The sequence below is a fragment of the Ostreococcus tauri genome, assembly GCF_000214015.3.
Source record: "Ostreococcus tauri WGS project CAID00000000 data, contig chromosome 08, whole genome shotgun sequence".
Classification (NCBI taxonomy): domain Eukaryota; kingdom Viridiplantae; phylum Chlorophyta; class Mamiellophyceae; order Mamiellales; family Bathycoccaceae; genus Ostreococcus; species Ostreococcus tauri.
Window position 1 is genome coordinate 241,493 of NC_014433.2, and position 13,643 is coordinate 255,135.

At 59.6% G+C, this 13,643-nt stretch overlaps 8 protein-coding genes across 8 annotated transcripts in view; 3 read left to right on the top strand and 5 right to left on the bottom strand.

Moving 5' to 3' along the window:
* The window catches only part of OT_ostta08g01370 (P-loop containing nucleoside triphosphate hydrolase), a gene marked incomplete at both ends in the record, with an annotated part of 2,274 nt that extends 2,179 nt beyond the window's left edge, over window positions 1-95 (bottom strand). The window contains one exon of the mRNA XM_022983536.1: window positions 1-95. This exon is cut by the window's left edge and continues 2,179 nt beyond it. Within this exon, the coding sequence (XP_022840946.1) occupies window positions 1-95 (95 nt within the window).
* Window positions 96-148: 53 nt separating this feature from the next.
* Window positions 149-3,673, bottom strand: OT_ostta08g01380 (Sterol-sensing domain; the record flags this gene model as incomplete). The annotated part of the gene is made up of 1 exon (XM_022983537.1): window positions 149-3,673. The coding sequence occupies one exon, from the start codon at window positions 3,671-3,673 to the stop codon at window positions 149-151; it is 3,525 nt and encodes a 1,174-aa protein (XP_022840947.1).
* A 146-nt stretch (window positions 3,674-3,819) lies between these two features.
* Window positions 3,820-4,377, bottom strand: OT_ostta08g01390 (Chalcone isomerase; the record flags this gene model as incomplete). Its single annotated transcript, XM_003080660.2, has 1 exon — window positions 3,820-4,377. One exon carries the CDS (start codon window positions 4,375-4,377, stop codon window positions 3,820-3,822), a length of 558 nt encoding a protein of 185 aa, XP_003080708.2.
* A 290-nt stretch (window positions 4,378-4,667) lies between these two features.
* OT_ostta08g01395 (Ribosomal protein S14, conserved site) lies at window positions 4,668-5,149 on the top strand (the record flags this gene model as incomplete). Its single annotated transcript, XM_022983538.1, has 2 exons — window positions 4,668-4,729; window positions 5,041-5,149. 2 exons carry the CDS (start codon window positions 4,668-4,670, stop codon window positions 5,147-5,149), a joined length of 171 nt encoding a protein of 56 aa, XP_022840948.1.
* A 102-nt stretch (window positions 5,150-5,251) lies between these two features.
* OT_ostta08g01400 (G-protein beta WD-40 repeat) lies at window positions 5,252-8,419 on the bottom strand (the record flags this gene model as incomplete). Its single annotated transcript, XM_003080662.2, has 1 exon — window positions 5,252-8,419. The coding sequence occupies one exon, from the start codon at window positions 8,417-8,419 to the stop codon at window positions 5,252-5,254; it is 3,168 nt and encodes a 1,055-aa protein (XP_003080710.2).
* Window positions 8,420-9,158: 739 nt separating this feature from the next.
* OT_ostta08g01410 (unnamed product) lies at window positions 9,159-10,793 on the top strand (the record flags this gene model as incomplete). Its single annotated transcript, XM_003080663.2, has 1 exon — window positions 9,159-10,793. The coding sequence occupies one exon, from the start codon at window positions 9,159-9,161 to the stop codon at window positions 10,791-10,793; it is 1,635 nt and encodes a 544-aa protein (XP_003080711.2).
* Window positions 10,794-10,888: 95 nt separating this feature from the next.
* OT_ostta08g01420 (RNA (C5-cytosine) methyltransferase) lies at window positions 10,889-12,877 on the bottom strand (the record flags this gene model as incomplete). The annotated part of the gene is made up of 1 exon (XM_003080664.2): window positions 10,889-12,877. One exon carries the CDS (start codon window positions 12,875-12,877, stop codon window positions 10,889-10,891), a length of 1,989 nt encoding a protein of 662 aa, XP_003080712.2.
* Window positions 12,878-13,403: 526 nt separating this feature from the next.
* Window positions 13,404-13,622, top strand: OT_ostta08g01430 (Ribosomal protein L34, conserved site; the record flags this gene model as incomplete). Its single annotated transcript, XM_003080665.1, has 1 exon — window positions 13,404-13,622. One exon carries the CDS (start codon window positions 13,404-13,406, stop codon window positions 13,620-13,622), a length of 219 nt encoding a protein of 72 aa, XP_003080713.1.
* Window positions 13,623-13,643: the final 21 nt, after the last annotated feature.

Sequence of the window (13,643 nt, forward strand, 5' to 3'; positions counted from 1 at the left end):
TTCTGGCAGTCCGTCCTCGTTCGAAGGTGCGCGAGGAGCTGGCGAAAGGCGAAGGCCTCGACCTGGGTCTGTAAGCTCGCGTGTGCGGAGGACATGGGTGAGAGTGACGCGAGCGGAAAAGTGAGGAATGTTATTACTTGCCGGGCGATCACCCGAGCGAGCTGCGAAAGCTCGGGCCGAGCGCGGCGAGAGCCACTGGGAGCACGATGACGGCGAGAATGAAGCTCGAAGTGAGCGTGACGATGATGAATGAAGCGAATTTTGTGAAGAAGACGATGACGCAGCCGAGGAGACAGGCCGCGGAGGCGACGGACGAGAGCCAGCCCGAGGCCACGGCAGTGCCGACTGTTCGAAGCGCGCGCACAGAGCGCTCTTTGCGAGACATCAGACGTCGTCGCGTGGCGATGTACGCGATGCAGACGTGACATGGATAGTCTATACTGATACCGACTATAATCTGAACGCAAACTGCCTCGATTATGCCGAATCGCCAACCTTTGAGAGACATGAAGGCGACGAAATATACGATGACAGAGGCGATGCAAAACGTCGCCAAAGAGGAACATAAGAAGGAACGCGTGCACAGGAAAAGTACGCCGAAAGCCAGCACGATGCTGAGAACGATCGATCTCAACGTGGCAGATTTGATTTCCTGAACGGTATCAGCCACCATCCAGGCTTGAGAGCACTGAAATGCGTCAACGGTCTCTGGCGGTCCGCTCGCAATCTTCGCGTCGAACCAGTTCGCCCAAAACTCATACCCTTTATTCATTTTTTCTGGCGTACTAATTTTCGGGATCGACGTCACCATGGACACCGCGCTATACGCGACGCACAGTTCATCATCTCGTTTATACTTGTCGCACTCATCGTGTGTTCTAAGGAACTTCAGAATCCCATATTTGTTCACGAGTGAGAAGGAACGCAGAGCTTCACGAAATGCTCCACTCTCTATCGGTAAACCGTGCACGTGCTCGTCCCCCATTCCGCCGTTTCTTAACCAAGTGTCCATGTCCGATATCCAACAGTTCACCGTGGACGGTGAGTGCACATGGTTCGTCAACGCGTCGGATTTCAGGCTCGCACAGAAATCCAGGAGCCAAATTTGCGCTCGTGGTTCGGAAAAATCATACGACGAGTCATTGCGCGTGAGCAAGACTGGCGTTCCGACGTACACCGACCTGTCGTCCCCTCGCAGCTTTGCGTTCGCACTCGTTAGAACAGCGTCTAAGCCAAACACGAATGTCACGTGAGCGTTGTCCGAGTAGTGCGACGAATTGAACGTTCCATCCATTTGAGTGAACGTGTGAATGACGTGCCCTCGCGGCCACATCGATAATGATTCATCGCCGGATTGTTTTAGAACGTTTCTTGCGATCATACCCGCGCCGACGATTGACGCGAGATAAGCAGCGATCAACGTCCATTTCGAACGCATCATACGATCGATGATTCGAGCGAAAAGCGCCCGCCGACGCGATATTCTAGACGAGACTACAGTTGGCGACGAAGTGGGCGAACCGGCCGTGGACGCAGAAGCTGACGTCCACGGATTGTTCTGAATCAATGGACGCGCATCGATGGCCATTGAATCTATCGGAACGGACAGTCCCCGACGGTGGATGATGCGTTCGATCATAGGAAACTCACCCAAGTCAACCGTCGCCCGTCGAGCGATGTGACGCTGATAAGCCACCATCTCCACAGGACGCACTAACGCATTACAAACAGGAGCCACGCGAATTTTGGACATTGAAAAATCCTTCCATTTTTCGTTAATAGCCAACACAGATCCGATGACGACGACGGTGACGCACAACATCAAGATGATCTCCGTGGCCATGTAGATGCCGAACAACCTCACGGGTTCTATTGATGACGGTATATTGCTCGCGAACGCCGCCGACGTCGTGAATGAAGTGATCCCGATCGAAAAGAGAGAGTGACTCATCGTCCATTCCATTCGTGCTTGCATCGTGCGCTCGCGAGTCTCCTTTTCTCCAACCGCGACAGAACTTTCGCGCCAGTGATCGGCTATGATGTAGATGTCGTCGGCGCCGATCCCGATCGCGAGAAATATTCCTGCGATGTGAATGATACCAAACCAATCGCATCGATAAAGCTCAAAATATGTCACGTGCGTCAGTACAAAGGTACCAGCGATACTTATAATCCCCCCGAGAGCGAGACAGACGGAGCGAGTTGTGATGGTGATGAGCCCCATGGTCACACAGAGAGATCCGATGGCGAATAGACTGTCCTTGGCGAGGCGTTGATCGACCAGAAGTTCGTAAGCCTTGAAGTGCCTCCATGCGGCCGATGTTTGAGTAGAAACGCTTGAAACATCGCTGTTGAATCCATTGACAACGTTTTGACCGACGTTCATCACCCAAGACGCTGCATTCGTCCTTCGACTGTCCAGACGAAACACGAGTCGCACGCTATGCGATTCGCCCTTCTCTCGTTCAGATCTCGTGACGGCGTTGTTCATCATGAGTCCGAAAGGCGCGCCGAGGGCTTCGATCTCACTCCAGGAAGAAGACCATCGCAATAAAGTTTCAATGCCTCTCATTGACTTGCCGATTTCGGTCTCATAACCAATATCTCGGCATCCGTTTGCGTCCAAGTGCTTATTAATCAAAGCGACAGAATAAACTTCCTCCACCGTCGGATTGACGTGTTCCATGAAATCACATATTCCGATTTTATACTCCCCGACCATGCACCTTACTCCGTCTCTATGTGAGAACACTTGATTTTCCACGCACGCTGACTCATGACACGCGTGAACGTTCGCGCACATCTCTCTATGACTGGCCTCGACGATTTCGCGCGTGAACGAATCGGCACTCGCGTACAAACATCGCTGCCGAATGAACAATAGGCGCGTCTCGATGTCTCCAAGAGAGCCCGAGGCAAGCTTTTGAAATCCATCGAACACGTCCAAGAGTCCGAACAGGCGAAACGCGCCTTCGATGTCGAACATGCTGAACGTTGCCGCGCACGCGCTGTCGTCCGACTGTCTCTCACACGCGTCTCCGAATCCCACCGAGTTCTCCACGCTCATCTTGAGCGTGCACGTCGCTCGAAGTACGCTCGCGAGCGTCTTCCCGTCATCCGTTGCGCTCGGAACGTGAGATACGATGACGTGAAATTCATCCTGTCCATCGCCACCGTCCACTCCGTATTTAGAGTCCAAACCAAGAATCATTCTATCGATTGAGCTCTCCAATCGACGCGTCGGCGTCGGTCCGTAATACGGCGGTGGCGGCGGCGGTGACGGCGGCGGCGGCGGCGACGGCGGCGCTGCGGGCGCACTCGGTGAAAGTATCGTTGTGTTCTCTGTCGTCGTCGAATCGCTCGCGTTCGTCGCCGCCGACAGCATCGATCGCCGGCGTCCGCGCGGCGCCGGAGCGCTCCGAGTCGTCTCCGCGCGCGCCACCGCCTCTGCGATCGTCTGTCCCGTTCGAACGGTCCCGTGCGCTCGAAACGACTCGATGCCCGTGTCTATCGTCATCGCCCGCGTCGACGTCGCGACGATGCACGCGCCGAGGGCGACGAGGACGAGGACACACACGAGCGCGAGCTCGGGCGCCTTGGTCAGCACGCGCGCCAGAGCGCGCACGGGCAACGACGCGCGTCCGGGCTCTCGGCCGTCGCGTGGACGTCGCATGACGCGTGAGAGAGTACGCGTGCGCAGATCCGACGGTCACGCGCGCGCGCGCGCTCGAGCGCGCGATGGCGTGACGACCAGCTCGAGGCGCCAGAATATGAAAGGACTTTTTTTGACGCGACTGCGCTCGAAGTGTTACACATTTGCTAGCGCAAGTTTTCGATGAACTCACGCACCGCCGACTTTAGCGACGGAATCACTGGATCTGCACCGACGTACGCGGCGAACAGAGCGTCGACCAGGGCGCGATCGGCGATATGGGATACCTTTTTCCCCTTGATGCGCGTCGCGAGCGCTCCGTCCGCCGTCGCCGTGAAATCGAGCGACGTCCCTTTCTTAAAGCTCACGCCGTCGAATATCGCCTCGAATCGCTTCAAAGACGTCGAATCCGCGTCCATCGCGGGTCTGATGCGCTCCGCCAGCGCTTCCACGATCTTATCCCCGCCCACGTCCCTCGCAAACTTCAGCCGAATCGACCGTTCGCACGTCTTCAACGCCTCCAACGCGTCCGTCTCCCCGTCCCCCATCGCCTCCCTCACCCCCACCGCGTCGACGTAAAACCCGCACGCGTACACCTTGACACCTAAACCACAAATCTTCTTCACCCGCGCCCCCACGCCCGCGAGCGTCAACGCCGCGCCGTCGAACGTCTGCGCCCTCGGCACCGCGAGCCCGGTCGCGCGTTCCGTCGTCATCGTCGTCATCGTCGCGCTCGCCAGGCGACGCGCCCGTCGTCCGAGCGCGCGCGCGCGCGGGCGAACGCACGCGCGCCCCGAAGTTTCTCGCGCTCGGGCGCGGACGACATCGCGCGCGCGGCGAAGCGCCGACGCGCGCGCGACGCCGCGTCGGGCGTCGAGGCAGCATACCCACGAGTCGTGACTCGACGAGTACGTACTATGAGTCGTGACTCGTGAATACGGAGACTCCAGCCCGCGACGCGAGACGCCCGCGCGCGTCGATCGCCCCGCCTCTTCGCGACGCGACCGCACGAGTCATGGGACACAGTGACGTTTGGGCCTCTCACCCGGCCAACTACGGCAAGGGCTCGCGCCGATGGTGCGTCTTCGCGCGCGATCGATCGTCCACGGTGGACGCGGAAGAGGGATTCGAGCGCGGATGCGATGCCGCGCGCGCGCGACGGCGGATCGAGTGGTGTGCGCGGGGTGCGCGACGCGCGCGAGGGGCGGCGAGGGGTGTGGAACGGGCGATGTGACGGTGGATATGTGCGACGTCGATATCGTGCGCGTCGTGGACGAGACGTGGCGACGCGCGCGCGGTGGACGGGCGCGAGAGTTGGTGAAGAGGTCTGACCTAGGGCTTTGAGGGCGAGACGACTGACGGGCGAGACGCGCCTTTCTCCGACGCAGCCGCGTGTGCGAAAACCAGTGGGCGATCATTCGCAAGTACAACCTGAACATCTGCCGCCAGTGCTTCCGGGAGTACGCCAAGGACATCGGATTCCAAAAGCACAACTAAGCGAGTCGAGCTTAGACGGCGCGCGAGGAGGTTCAGTGGTTTCATAGCTTAGGACGGGGTCTTGGAATATGACGAGATCATCGTTATCACTATACGTTAAAATTAGCCTAGATTCCTACCAGAGCGCGTGTGTCGAGGCGAGGGATCGCGCATGAGCTTACGTCTATCCTCCAAGTTGGAGGAGAGTCGCTTGATCACGTTCAAGCGCGCGAGCTTCTTGGGTGGACCCATCACGACTTCTTCATCCTTCACGACTTCTTCCTTATCGTCCTCTTCATCATCCTCGTCATTTTCCTCGGCATCTTCGCTCTTGTTATCTTCCTCGTCTTCAAATCGGTCCTCGTCCTCGTCCTCGTCCTTCGTGTTCTCCTCCATGTCGTTATCTTCCTCGGAGACGTCCTCTGGCTCGTTGTCGCTCGCGGGGTCCTCGACGGAGGGCTCCGGCGCCTTTGCGAGAGCCGGCGCCGGTGCGCTGTCAGAACGCATGAAACCAAAGTCATCAATGGTTTCATACGATCGAGCAATTTGTTCCTGCGTTTCTTCGTCGTCGACGATCGCGCCTGATCTCACGAGCAAGGTGTCAACCATGAAGGTGCCCCGATAGAGACGCTCGAGACGCGAGCGGTGACGTTCCGTGTACGCACGGCACGCGCGAAGGATTTGCGTGATGTCGGGAACTTCACTGAGTTCATTCATTGAGTGCGTGCGGAACACAGCGGCGAGGACGTGCTGTGCAACGTGGCACGTGCGCCCGTTTGTATTCCACTCTCGAATGCACGTCAGCACGCGCTTGAGCTTTTCGCCGTGCAGCGGCTCCACGCACTCGCGTAATCGAGCGTCACCGTTCGCGTAATCGTCTTCGAAGAGTCTCGTGAGGACTCTGAGCAATGATGCGGGACGCTCGAGAGTGAGCGCGAGGTCGATAGCCTTTTGGAGCTGGCCAGCTCGCTCGGCGTTGAAGAACGCTTGCTCCTGCTTAACGTCGAGCGCGTGCTTCTGCGCCGCTTCCGCGGTCGTCGAAGTCGTTGAGTCTTTCCATAGAGACATCGATGCGTCCGTACCACCCGTGGACAACCAATCACCGTCACTCGAAACGGCCAGAGCCCAAGCTTTGTCTTCGTGCGCGTCGATCGACGACACGCGTGAGCCCACGGTGACGTTCCAGAGGTTGAGCAAACCGTCCCCGCCAGTGGTCACCAATTGGGTCCCGCGCGAGATGAACTTGACGGTTAACACGGCTGCGGTGTGGCCCTCAAGCGTGCGAAGACACGCACCGCTGGTATCCGACCCGGATCGATCGTCGACACTCCAAATTTTCACCGTCTTGTCCCCTCCCGCTGTGGCGAGCACTCGATCCGTGGGAGAAAATGCGCACGCCCACACTCCGCGGCGGTGTCCTCTTAGGGTGGCCAACGGAACCAAGTCTGGCATTTTCCAGATTTTCGCCGTCTTATCGCTCGAACATGTGGCGACTAGGCGAAGATGCGGAGCCACGGCGACACCGTTTAAGGATTTATCGTGCGCCACGGTTGCCGCCAGCGCATTCAGCTCTCCGTCACCACTTCGAAGAGCACCCTCGACGTCCCAGACTCGTAAAACGCGATCGGCGCCGCCAGAAATTACGAACGGAACGCCTCTGGACGATTTTGGGGGGAACGCGACAGCCGATACCGCGCCGACGTGTCCCTCGCCTACAGCGACACAACGCTGCGTGTTCGGGTCCCACAGACGGACCGTGTGATCCTTCGCACCGGTCGCGATGAGCGCGGTGCCGTCCGTGGTCAGAGTCGCGTCAACGCTGAGTACGACCGCGGTATGACCGATCAGGGATCCCACGCAAGACATCGTTGTGGGGTCGAACACACGCACGGTGGGCGAGTTCGTGACGACAGCCATTTGCCTCGGCGCAATAGCGAGCTCTCTCGTCTCATCCTCGTCTTCGTTCGTGTCTTCTTCTACGCTCACCTCGTTCGCACTCGGAACAAAGGCTAAACCGATCACCTCGTCCGTGTTGGCCACGATCTCGCGCTCGATGTCCAATGCGCACGTCTCAGCATTCACTTTGTACGTCAATAATCGCGCGTCGCCGCTGACGCCAATCAAACGATCTCCACCCTCCGAAAGTGCACACTTAGTGAATGTCGCCGCGGCGGCTTCGAAATCGTCGTTCTCATCGCCTCCGCCCTTTTTGAGCTTCTCCGCGATGAGTGGTCCGGATTCAAGGGAATGCTTGGCGGCGCCCTCTCGCCACACGCGTACGCGTCCGCCGTCGCCAACAACGGCAAAGATAACGCCGCGTCCGCTCGGTGGCGGCTTCACCTTGCCGTCTCGCACGATGGCTGTCTTCTCACCCAAAATGACGCAATCCTCGATCGTTTCGTGCACCGCCGTCGTCGTTCGAGGCGTCAGCGTGTCCAAATCGTATGTGCGAATGATTCTGTCCCGACCCGCGGTGAGCAGCGTGTTCGTGTCGACGTCCACCTTGATCGTCGTCACCGCGCTCACGTGCGCGTCCGCGATGAACTTCAAACAACCATCTGCGGACGGCCCCTTCTTGCCCTTTTTACCCTCGCTCACGCCACCGGTGAGCGACCACATTGCCACGGAGCCGTCGTCCGAAGCCGTGAACGCGCGCGCCACTCTCGTGTTCGGATGAAACGCCGTCACCGTCACCGCCCCGCCGTGTCTCCCCCTGAACGCGTGCGTACAGAAACCACGTTCGATGTCCCACACTCGCGCCGTGCGATCGGCGCTCCCGGTGCACAGCAGCGTCCCGGTGGAATCGACGCACATGTCGAGCACCGGAGACGACCGATGCGGATTCCACGCCTTAATCGTCCGCAACACCGTCTCCCCCTCGATCTCGACCACGTCCAATCGAACCAACCGTCCACTTCTCGACGCACAGAACACCTTGCTCCCCTTGGCGTCCATCGCGATCGCCGTCATGGCTTCGCCGTCGCCGTCCGCTCTCGCCAACTCGCGCGCCCGGCTCGTCGTCGCCTTCCGTCCACGCGTCGTCCTCGACCGCGCGAGCGCCACCCCCCCATCCGCCGTCGCGCACGCGTAGTACACATCCTCCGCGTCCACCGCGTCCTTGCGCGCGCCCTTCCGCGCGTCGCCCTTCCGCGCGTCCACGCGTCCGTCGTCCACGACCGACGCGCACGCGATCGCCAACGGCGCCCCTCGACCGACGTAAAACGCCCGCAGCGCGTTCGCGCGCGCGTAGGACGCGCGCGCGATCGCGCTCGACTCCCGCGCGCGCGCCATGTTCGCGCTCGACCGCGCGCGCGCCGTCGGCGTTCGACGACGCGCGCGCGGGCGCCGCCGGCGGCCGTGGCGTGCGTGACGCCACCACATACGACGCATTCGCTCGAGACATGACGCATGAATATGTAAACACACACGGCGTCCGGCCGACGACCCCCGCGTGACGCCACTATATCCGACGCATTCGCTCGAGACATGACGCATGAATATGTAAACACACGGCGTCCGGCCGACCCCCGCGTGACGCCACTATATCCGACGCATTCGCTCGAGACATGACCCATGAATATGTAAACACACGTCGTCGTCGACGGCGTATCGACGGCATTTCCACGGCATTTCCACGGCATTTCCCGCAAAGCAACGCGCGTCGGCGCCCGTGAGGTCGGCGCGCGCGACGCGCGAGCGCGACGACGTCGTGACGGGTCGATCGATCGCGCGGTCGACGATATCGGTGGCGCACGGAGGACGCGCGGGGACGATGATTGGGATGAGAATTACGACGAGCGATCGAGCCGTTCGTGGGTCGATGGACGGGCGACGATGGCGCGGCGCGCGCGCGGGCGGGACGGCGTCGAAGACGCGGGTGGTGGGACGAAAGAGCGCGGTCGTCGGTGGGACGACGACCGGGGTGGTCGAGGCGTCGCGCGCGTACGCGCGGGGGGTCGAGCCGCGGACGATTCGGAGGCGAATGACGCTCGCGACGCGCGCCGGATCGTCGTACTGGAGCGAGGAGTCGATGGAGCGTGAGTTTGAGACGGAGACGATGGTGACGGAGAGTGCGGGACAGGTTTTTGCGGAGCGCGTCGAACGGGTGGACGTCGAGGGGACGACGCTCGGAGACGACGACGACGAAGACGAGGGGTCGTCGGCTGGGAAGCGGGCGCTGATGTACGCGCTCGTCGCAGCGGTCGTCGCGGCGTTCGCGTACAGTGATGTGACCGTGATGTTCCCTTGGTTGGCTCCGATGCAGACGTTAGCGCGCGGGCTCGTGGACATGGTCGCGGCGGGCGTGGATTATTTGGTCGAAATGTTGCTCGACGCGTACGACGCCGCCATATTGGGCTGCATCAACGTCTTCACGTGGTTTCAGACTTTGCTTCTAACTCCAGGTGGCGTCGTGTCGAACGGTGCCAAAGCGTCGCAGTCCATCATGGCGGATCCGAGCGGCGTGGTGTCCAAGGCGCTCGGATTGTTGTGCGCCAAGCCGTTCATGTCCATCGCCGCGGTGTTGTTGACGCTTTCTCGCGTCGTCGTGTCGTGGACGTTCGCGGCGGCCGAGTACGCGTGTGCGCTTTTGTATGCTATGCCAGTGTACGTTGCCGTACCGCTTGCCGTTGTGTCGTACATTCTCATAAGGAAACGTCAGCTCGTCAACGTGGAGACGAGCACCATGAGGACGAAGAAGAATTTAGCCAAGGCCAAGGCGAAAGCGGCGACGTACGTCGCGTCGGGCGCCGCCACGGGAGCGAGCGCTAAATGGGCCGCTCGACTCGCGGATTCATCCACTCAATCCAACGAGACCTCCGCCGCGGCGATAAATTATGACGTCGTCACCGAATACAAGTCGCCGGCCCCGAGAGAACTCGTGCTCGACTCGACGTTGAGCGAGTTCGCTTCTAGCGGGTATTCAAGTGACGCGACTTACTCGAGCTCGTACAGCTCAACGAGTGACGCGTCTTACTCGAGCTCGTACAGCTCATCGAGTGACGCGGAGATTGTCGCGACACCAGTGAACTACGACCAGTACTTCAGCTCAGCAAACTCTGAGTCGCGAAGCAGCTTTTCAGGTATGGGATTGTACGACTTTGAGGAGGCGTACACGAATCGCGAGGCGTTGATGGGCGGATATAGCGTCGATCAGGCCGAGGTAGAGCGCCTGTATGCCGAGTTGATGCCTAAGGACGCCGGCATTCCGCTTCCCGTCTTCGAGGTGAAGACAGAGGAGCGAGGTGAGTCAGAAGAGACAAAGCTGGTAGAGACGAAGTCGATGGAAGCCAAGATGGTCGAAGCCACCTCGACTGAAAGTGTGATTGCGTCCTCATCCTCGTCCTCATCCTCGTCCTCATCCTCGTCCTCATCCTCGTCCTCATCCTCGTCCTCATCCTCGTCCAAGGTTGAGGTCAAGATGGAGGCGACCTCGACTGCGGGCGTGCAAACAGTCAAGAAAGATGGGAGCAAGAGTAAGGAGGCGTTCATGAACTTTCTGGACTCCGTGAAGAGTGGTGAAGTTGTCAAAGGACTGACTTCGGCCGTTGAGCAAGTGGCGACGAAGTCTGGGAACACTCCGTCACTTCCGCCGGGCACCCGCAAGATTTCGGCGAGCGATGAGGAAATAAGCGAGGGAACGGTGATTAAGAAGAAGAACCCTTAATTAAAAGTGTTTCCTTATCTTAATGTGCTACTTGTGTACCCTAACCTATGCAATGCAATCCTCGAAAGCCTAAACGGTACCAGCAAATTATGCAGTCATTTCCTAATTTTCGCGACGCGTCGAAGTTCGGTTGCAAGCGTGCTTACGTCCTTCACGGCGTTTTCTGCCAATTTGAGAGAGTTTCCATCGAACGTGCCTGGCATCGCGAACACGACTTCGCCTGACTTTTTCTTCAAACACAAAATCACCGTACATCGAGCGTCGTATTTCGAGGTCTGCCGCTGCGTTTGCTCCGAGAGGTCTTCCAAGTCAATCGCTTCGCCTCGCATCGCGAGCAGCGCATCGATCTCCGTGGGAAGACAGGTCCACCAATTCGACGGTAGTTTCGACCCGACCGACGCGCACAGCGCATTGACACCATCGGTTGTGACGCACAAATCATCAATCGCTCGCGCGTTCCAATCTACATCGTATTCTATCGCCTTATCATCCTCAGACGGCTCGAAAAGCAACACGCCCGCGCTCGCCAAGCGAACACTCTCGCCGCACGATTTGTCCAAGAAAGCGCTCGAGGTGGCGCTACCGATGTAAACTTTTCGACGTACCGGGTCGATGGATAAGAACACTTTATCTCCACAAAACTTCTCGCGAAGAGCTCCCACAAGTTCCTTGGACACGCGGTGCGCGGGAACCAGCCGATCGATCGCGGCGTCCACATCCTCCACAGAGGACTTCTTCACCTTTTTCGACGTAGTCGCGCCTTGACCATCGCATCTCGTTGCTAACTCACTCTCAACAATCGCGCAAAATGCATCTCGCGTTACTTTGTCGTCTTTCTTCCTGATCTTGGCCACAAAAAATCCACCGGTGTTCTTCGCTCCGTCTTGTGGAAAAAAGCGCTCACACCTTTCAAGTCTCAGTTCGCGCGCGAACTTCGGTCCCGGCGGCCACATCGTCGTCATAAAATCTCCACTACCGTTTACGTTTGCCTCGTCAAACGTTTCGAACCACTTGATGGAGACGTCGCCGTCATCATCGCCGGAGGCGTTGACGTGCTCGCCCACGCGCCACGCGTACAAACCGGGTCTGCCCTCGACAGGCAAGCCGTCCAATTCTTGCAGCTCGAGCGAAAGCTCATCGTCAAGCAACAACGACGCGACAACAGCCTCATCTTCTACCGGATTAAATGTACACGTGGAGTATACCATAACACCTCCCGGCTTGAGTAGACGTGCACATCTGCGTGCGATGGCGAGTTGTGTCTGATGCAACATGTTGCCGATGCCCGGATGCCATCGAACCAAACAATCAGCATCCTTCCGTATCGTGCCGTCACCGCTGCATGGTACGTCCGCTAACACGTGCGTGTACCCACCGAGCTCTAGAAGCGCGTCCATTCGCTCGCATCCGTCGCTCAGCGCTGTTATGCGCCGCCGCTCACGCTTCAAATCGCCGCTTTCGGCGAATAACGGAAAGTGTAAATCCTGCCCGAAAGCGCGCGACGCGAATAATCCCTCGCGCTCACGCGCGATCCGGCAATGCCTATCGATAGCCTGGAGCAGCGTCTTTACCCGTCCTGGATGCGCGTCGTTCGCGTGTACGACCCCGCGCGTGCCGCTTGCTCCATAACGAACGCGCTCGAGCAACTGCATCGTCTTCTGACCTGGCGACGCACACACGTCGAGCACCCTGGCGCCCGACGGCGGATCGAGTGCCATCACCGGTAACATGCTCACGATCTCCTGCCTCGCCCCTAACCCTTCTTTCGTCGCCGTCTCCATCACTTCTCTCGCCCGTTCCGGAACGACTGGTCGCCCACGTCGCGTCTCTCCCGACGGATTCGCGATTACGTACGCGCCCTCGAACGCCTCCATCGCCTCCTCGGTGTTCAATAACGCATGTCTCACCTCTAACGCTTCGTCTCTCGCGCCATGCGTGCGAAACGTCACCGGTAACGGCGTCTTCAGTGCTTTCATGAAATCCTCAAAGTCATTCCCGAGCCCCTGCGCCTTGTAATACCGTTCGAACAGCGCCTCGCCGCACGCAAACTTCCTGTGCGCGATCACGGATGTTTTGTTCCCCATCTTGGACGCGCTCACGGCGCGCCGGAGCGCGTTCGCGTCGTTCCGTCGTCGTTTTCCCATGCGCAGCCGTGTGCGGCGGTTCGTCTGCCGTAAACCCTCAACTGACCCTCGATCGCGCTCGACGCGCCGCACACGCCGACGACGGGCGAGCGCGCGCGACATGCTCCGCGCCGCGACGCGACGGGCGTTGATTGGCGCGCGCCAGACGCTCGAGCTCGACGCCCGGGTCGGCGCGCGGGCGCTGCGCGTGGGATCAGAGGCGTCGACCTCGACCTCGTCGGTGCCGACGGGTTCGACGCTCGCGCGCGCCGACGACGCCACGAAGACGGTCGATGGTCGACGGGAAACGGTGCGCGAAAATGCCGTTGATCAGTTCGGTGCGCTCAGGGCGTTTGCGCTGGACCGTGGACGGGACACGCGCGCGTTGATGCTCGAGACGGAGCGCGCGCTCGAGCGCCGAGCGAACGCGGCGGCGGCGACGATCGATACATTGCGCGCGTCGGGGGTGGTGTTCGCGCGATCGGCGATGGAGGTCGCGATCGAGGCACCGGGGGCGTCGGGCGAGGTCGAAATCGAGGAAGAGGGCGTGGGCGAGGCGATGTCGCTGGCGACGAAGCGGACGTATCAGCCGAGTAATCTCGTACGCAAGCGCAGGCATGGATTTAGGACGCGTCTGCGCACCGCGGACGGACGTAAAATTCTGAGCAGACGACGAAGAAAGGGTAGAAGACGCCTCTCGGCGTGAGTGTGCGAGCGTGCGAGGCCT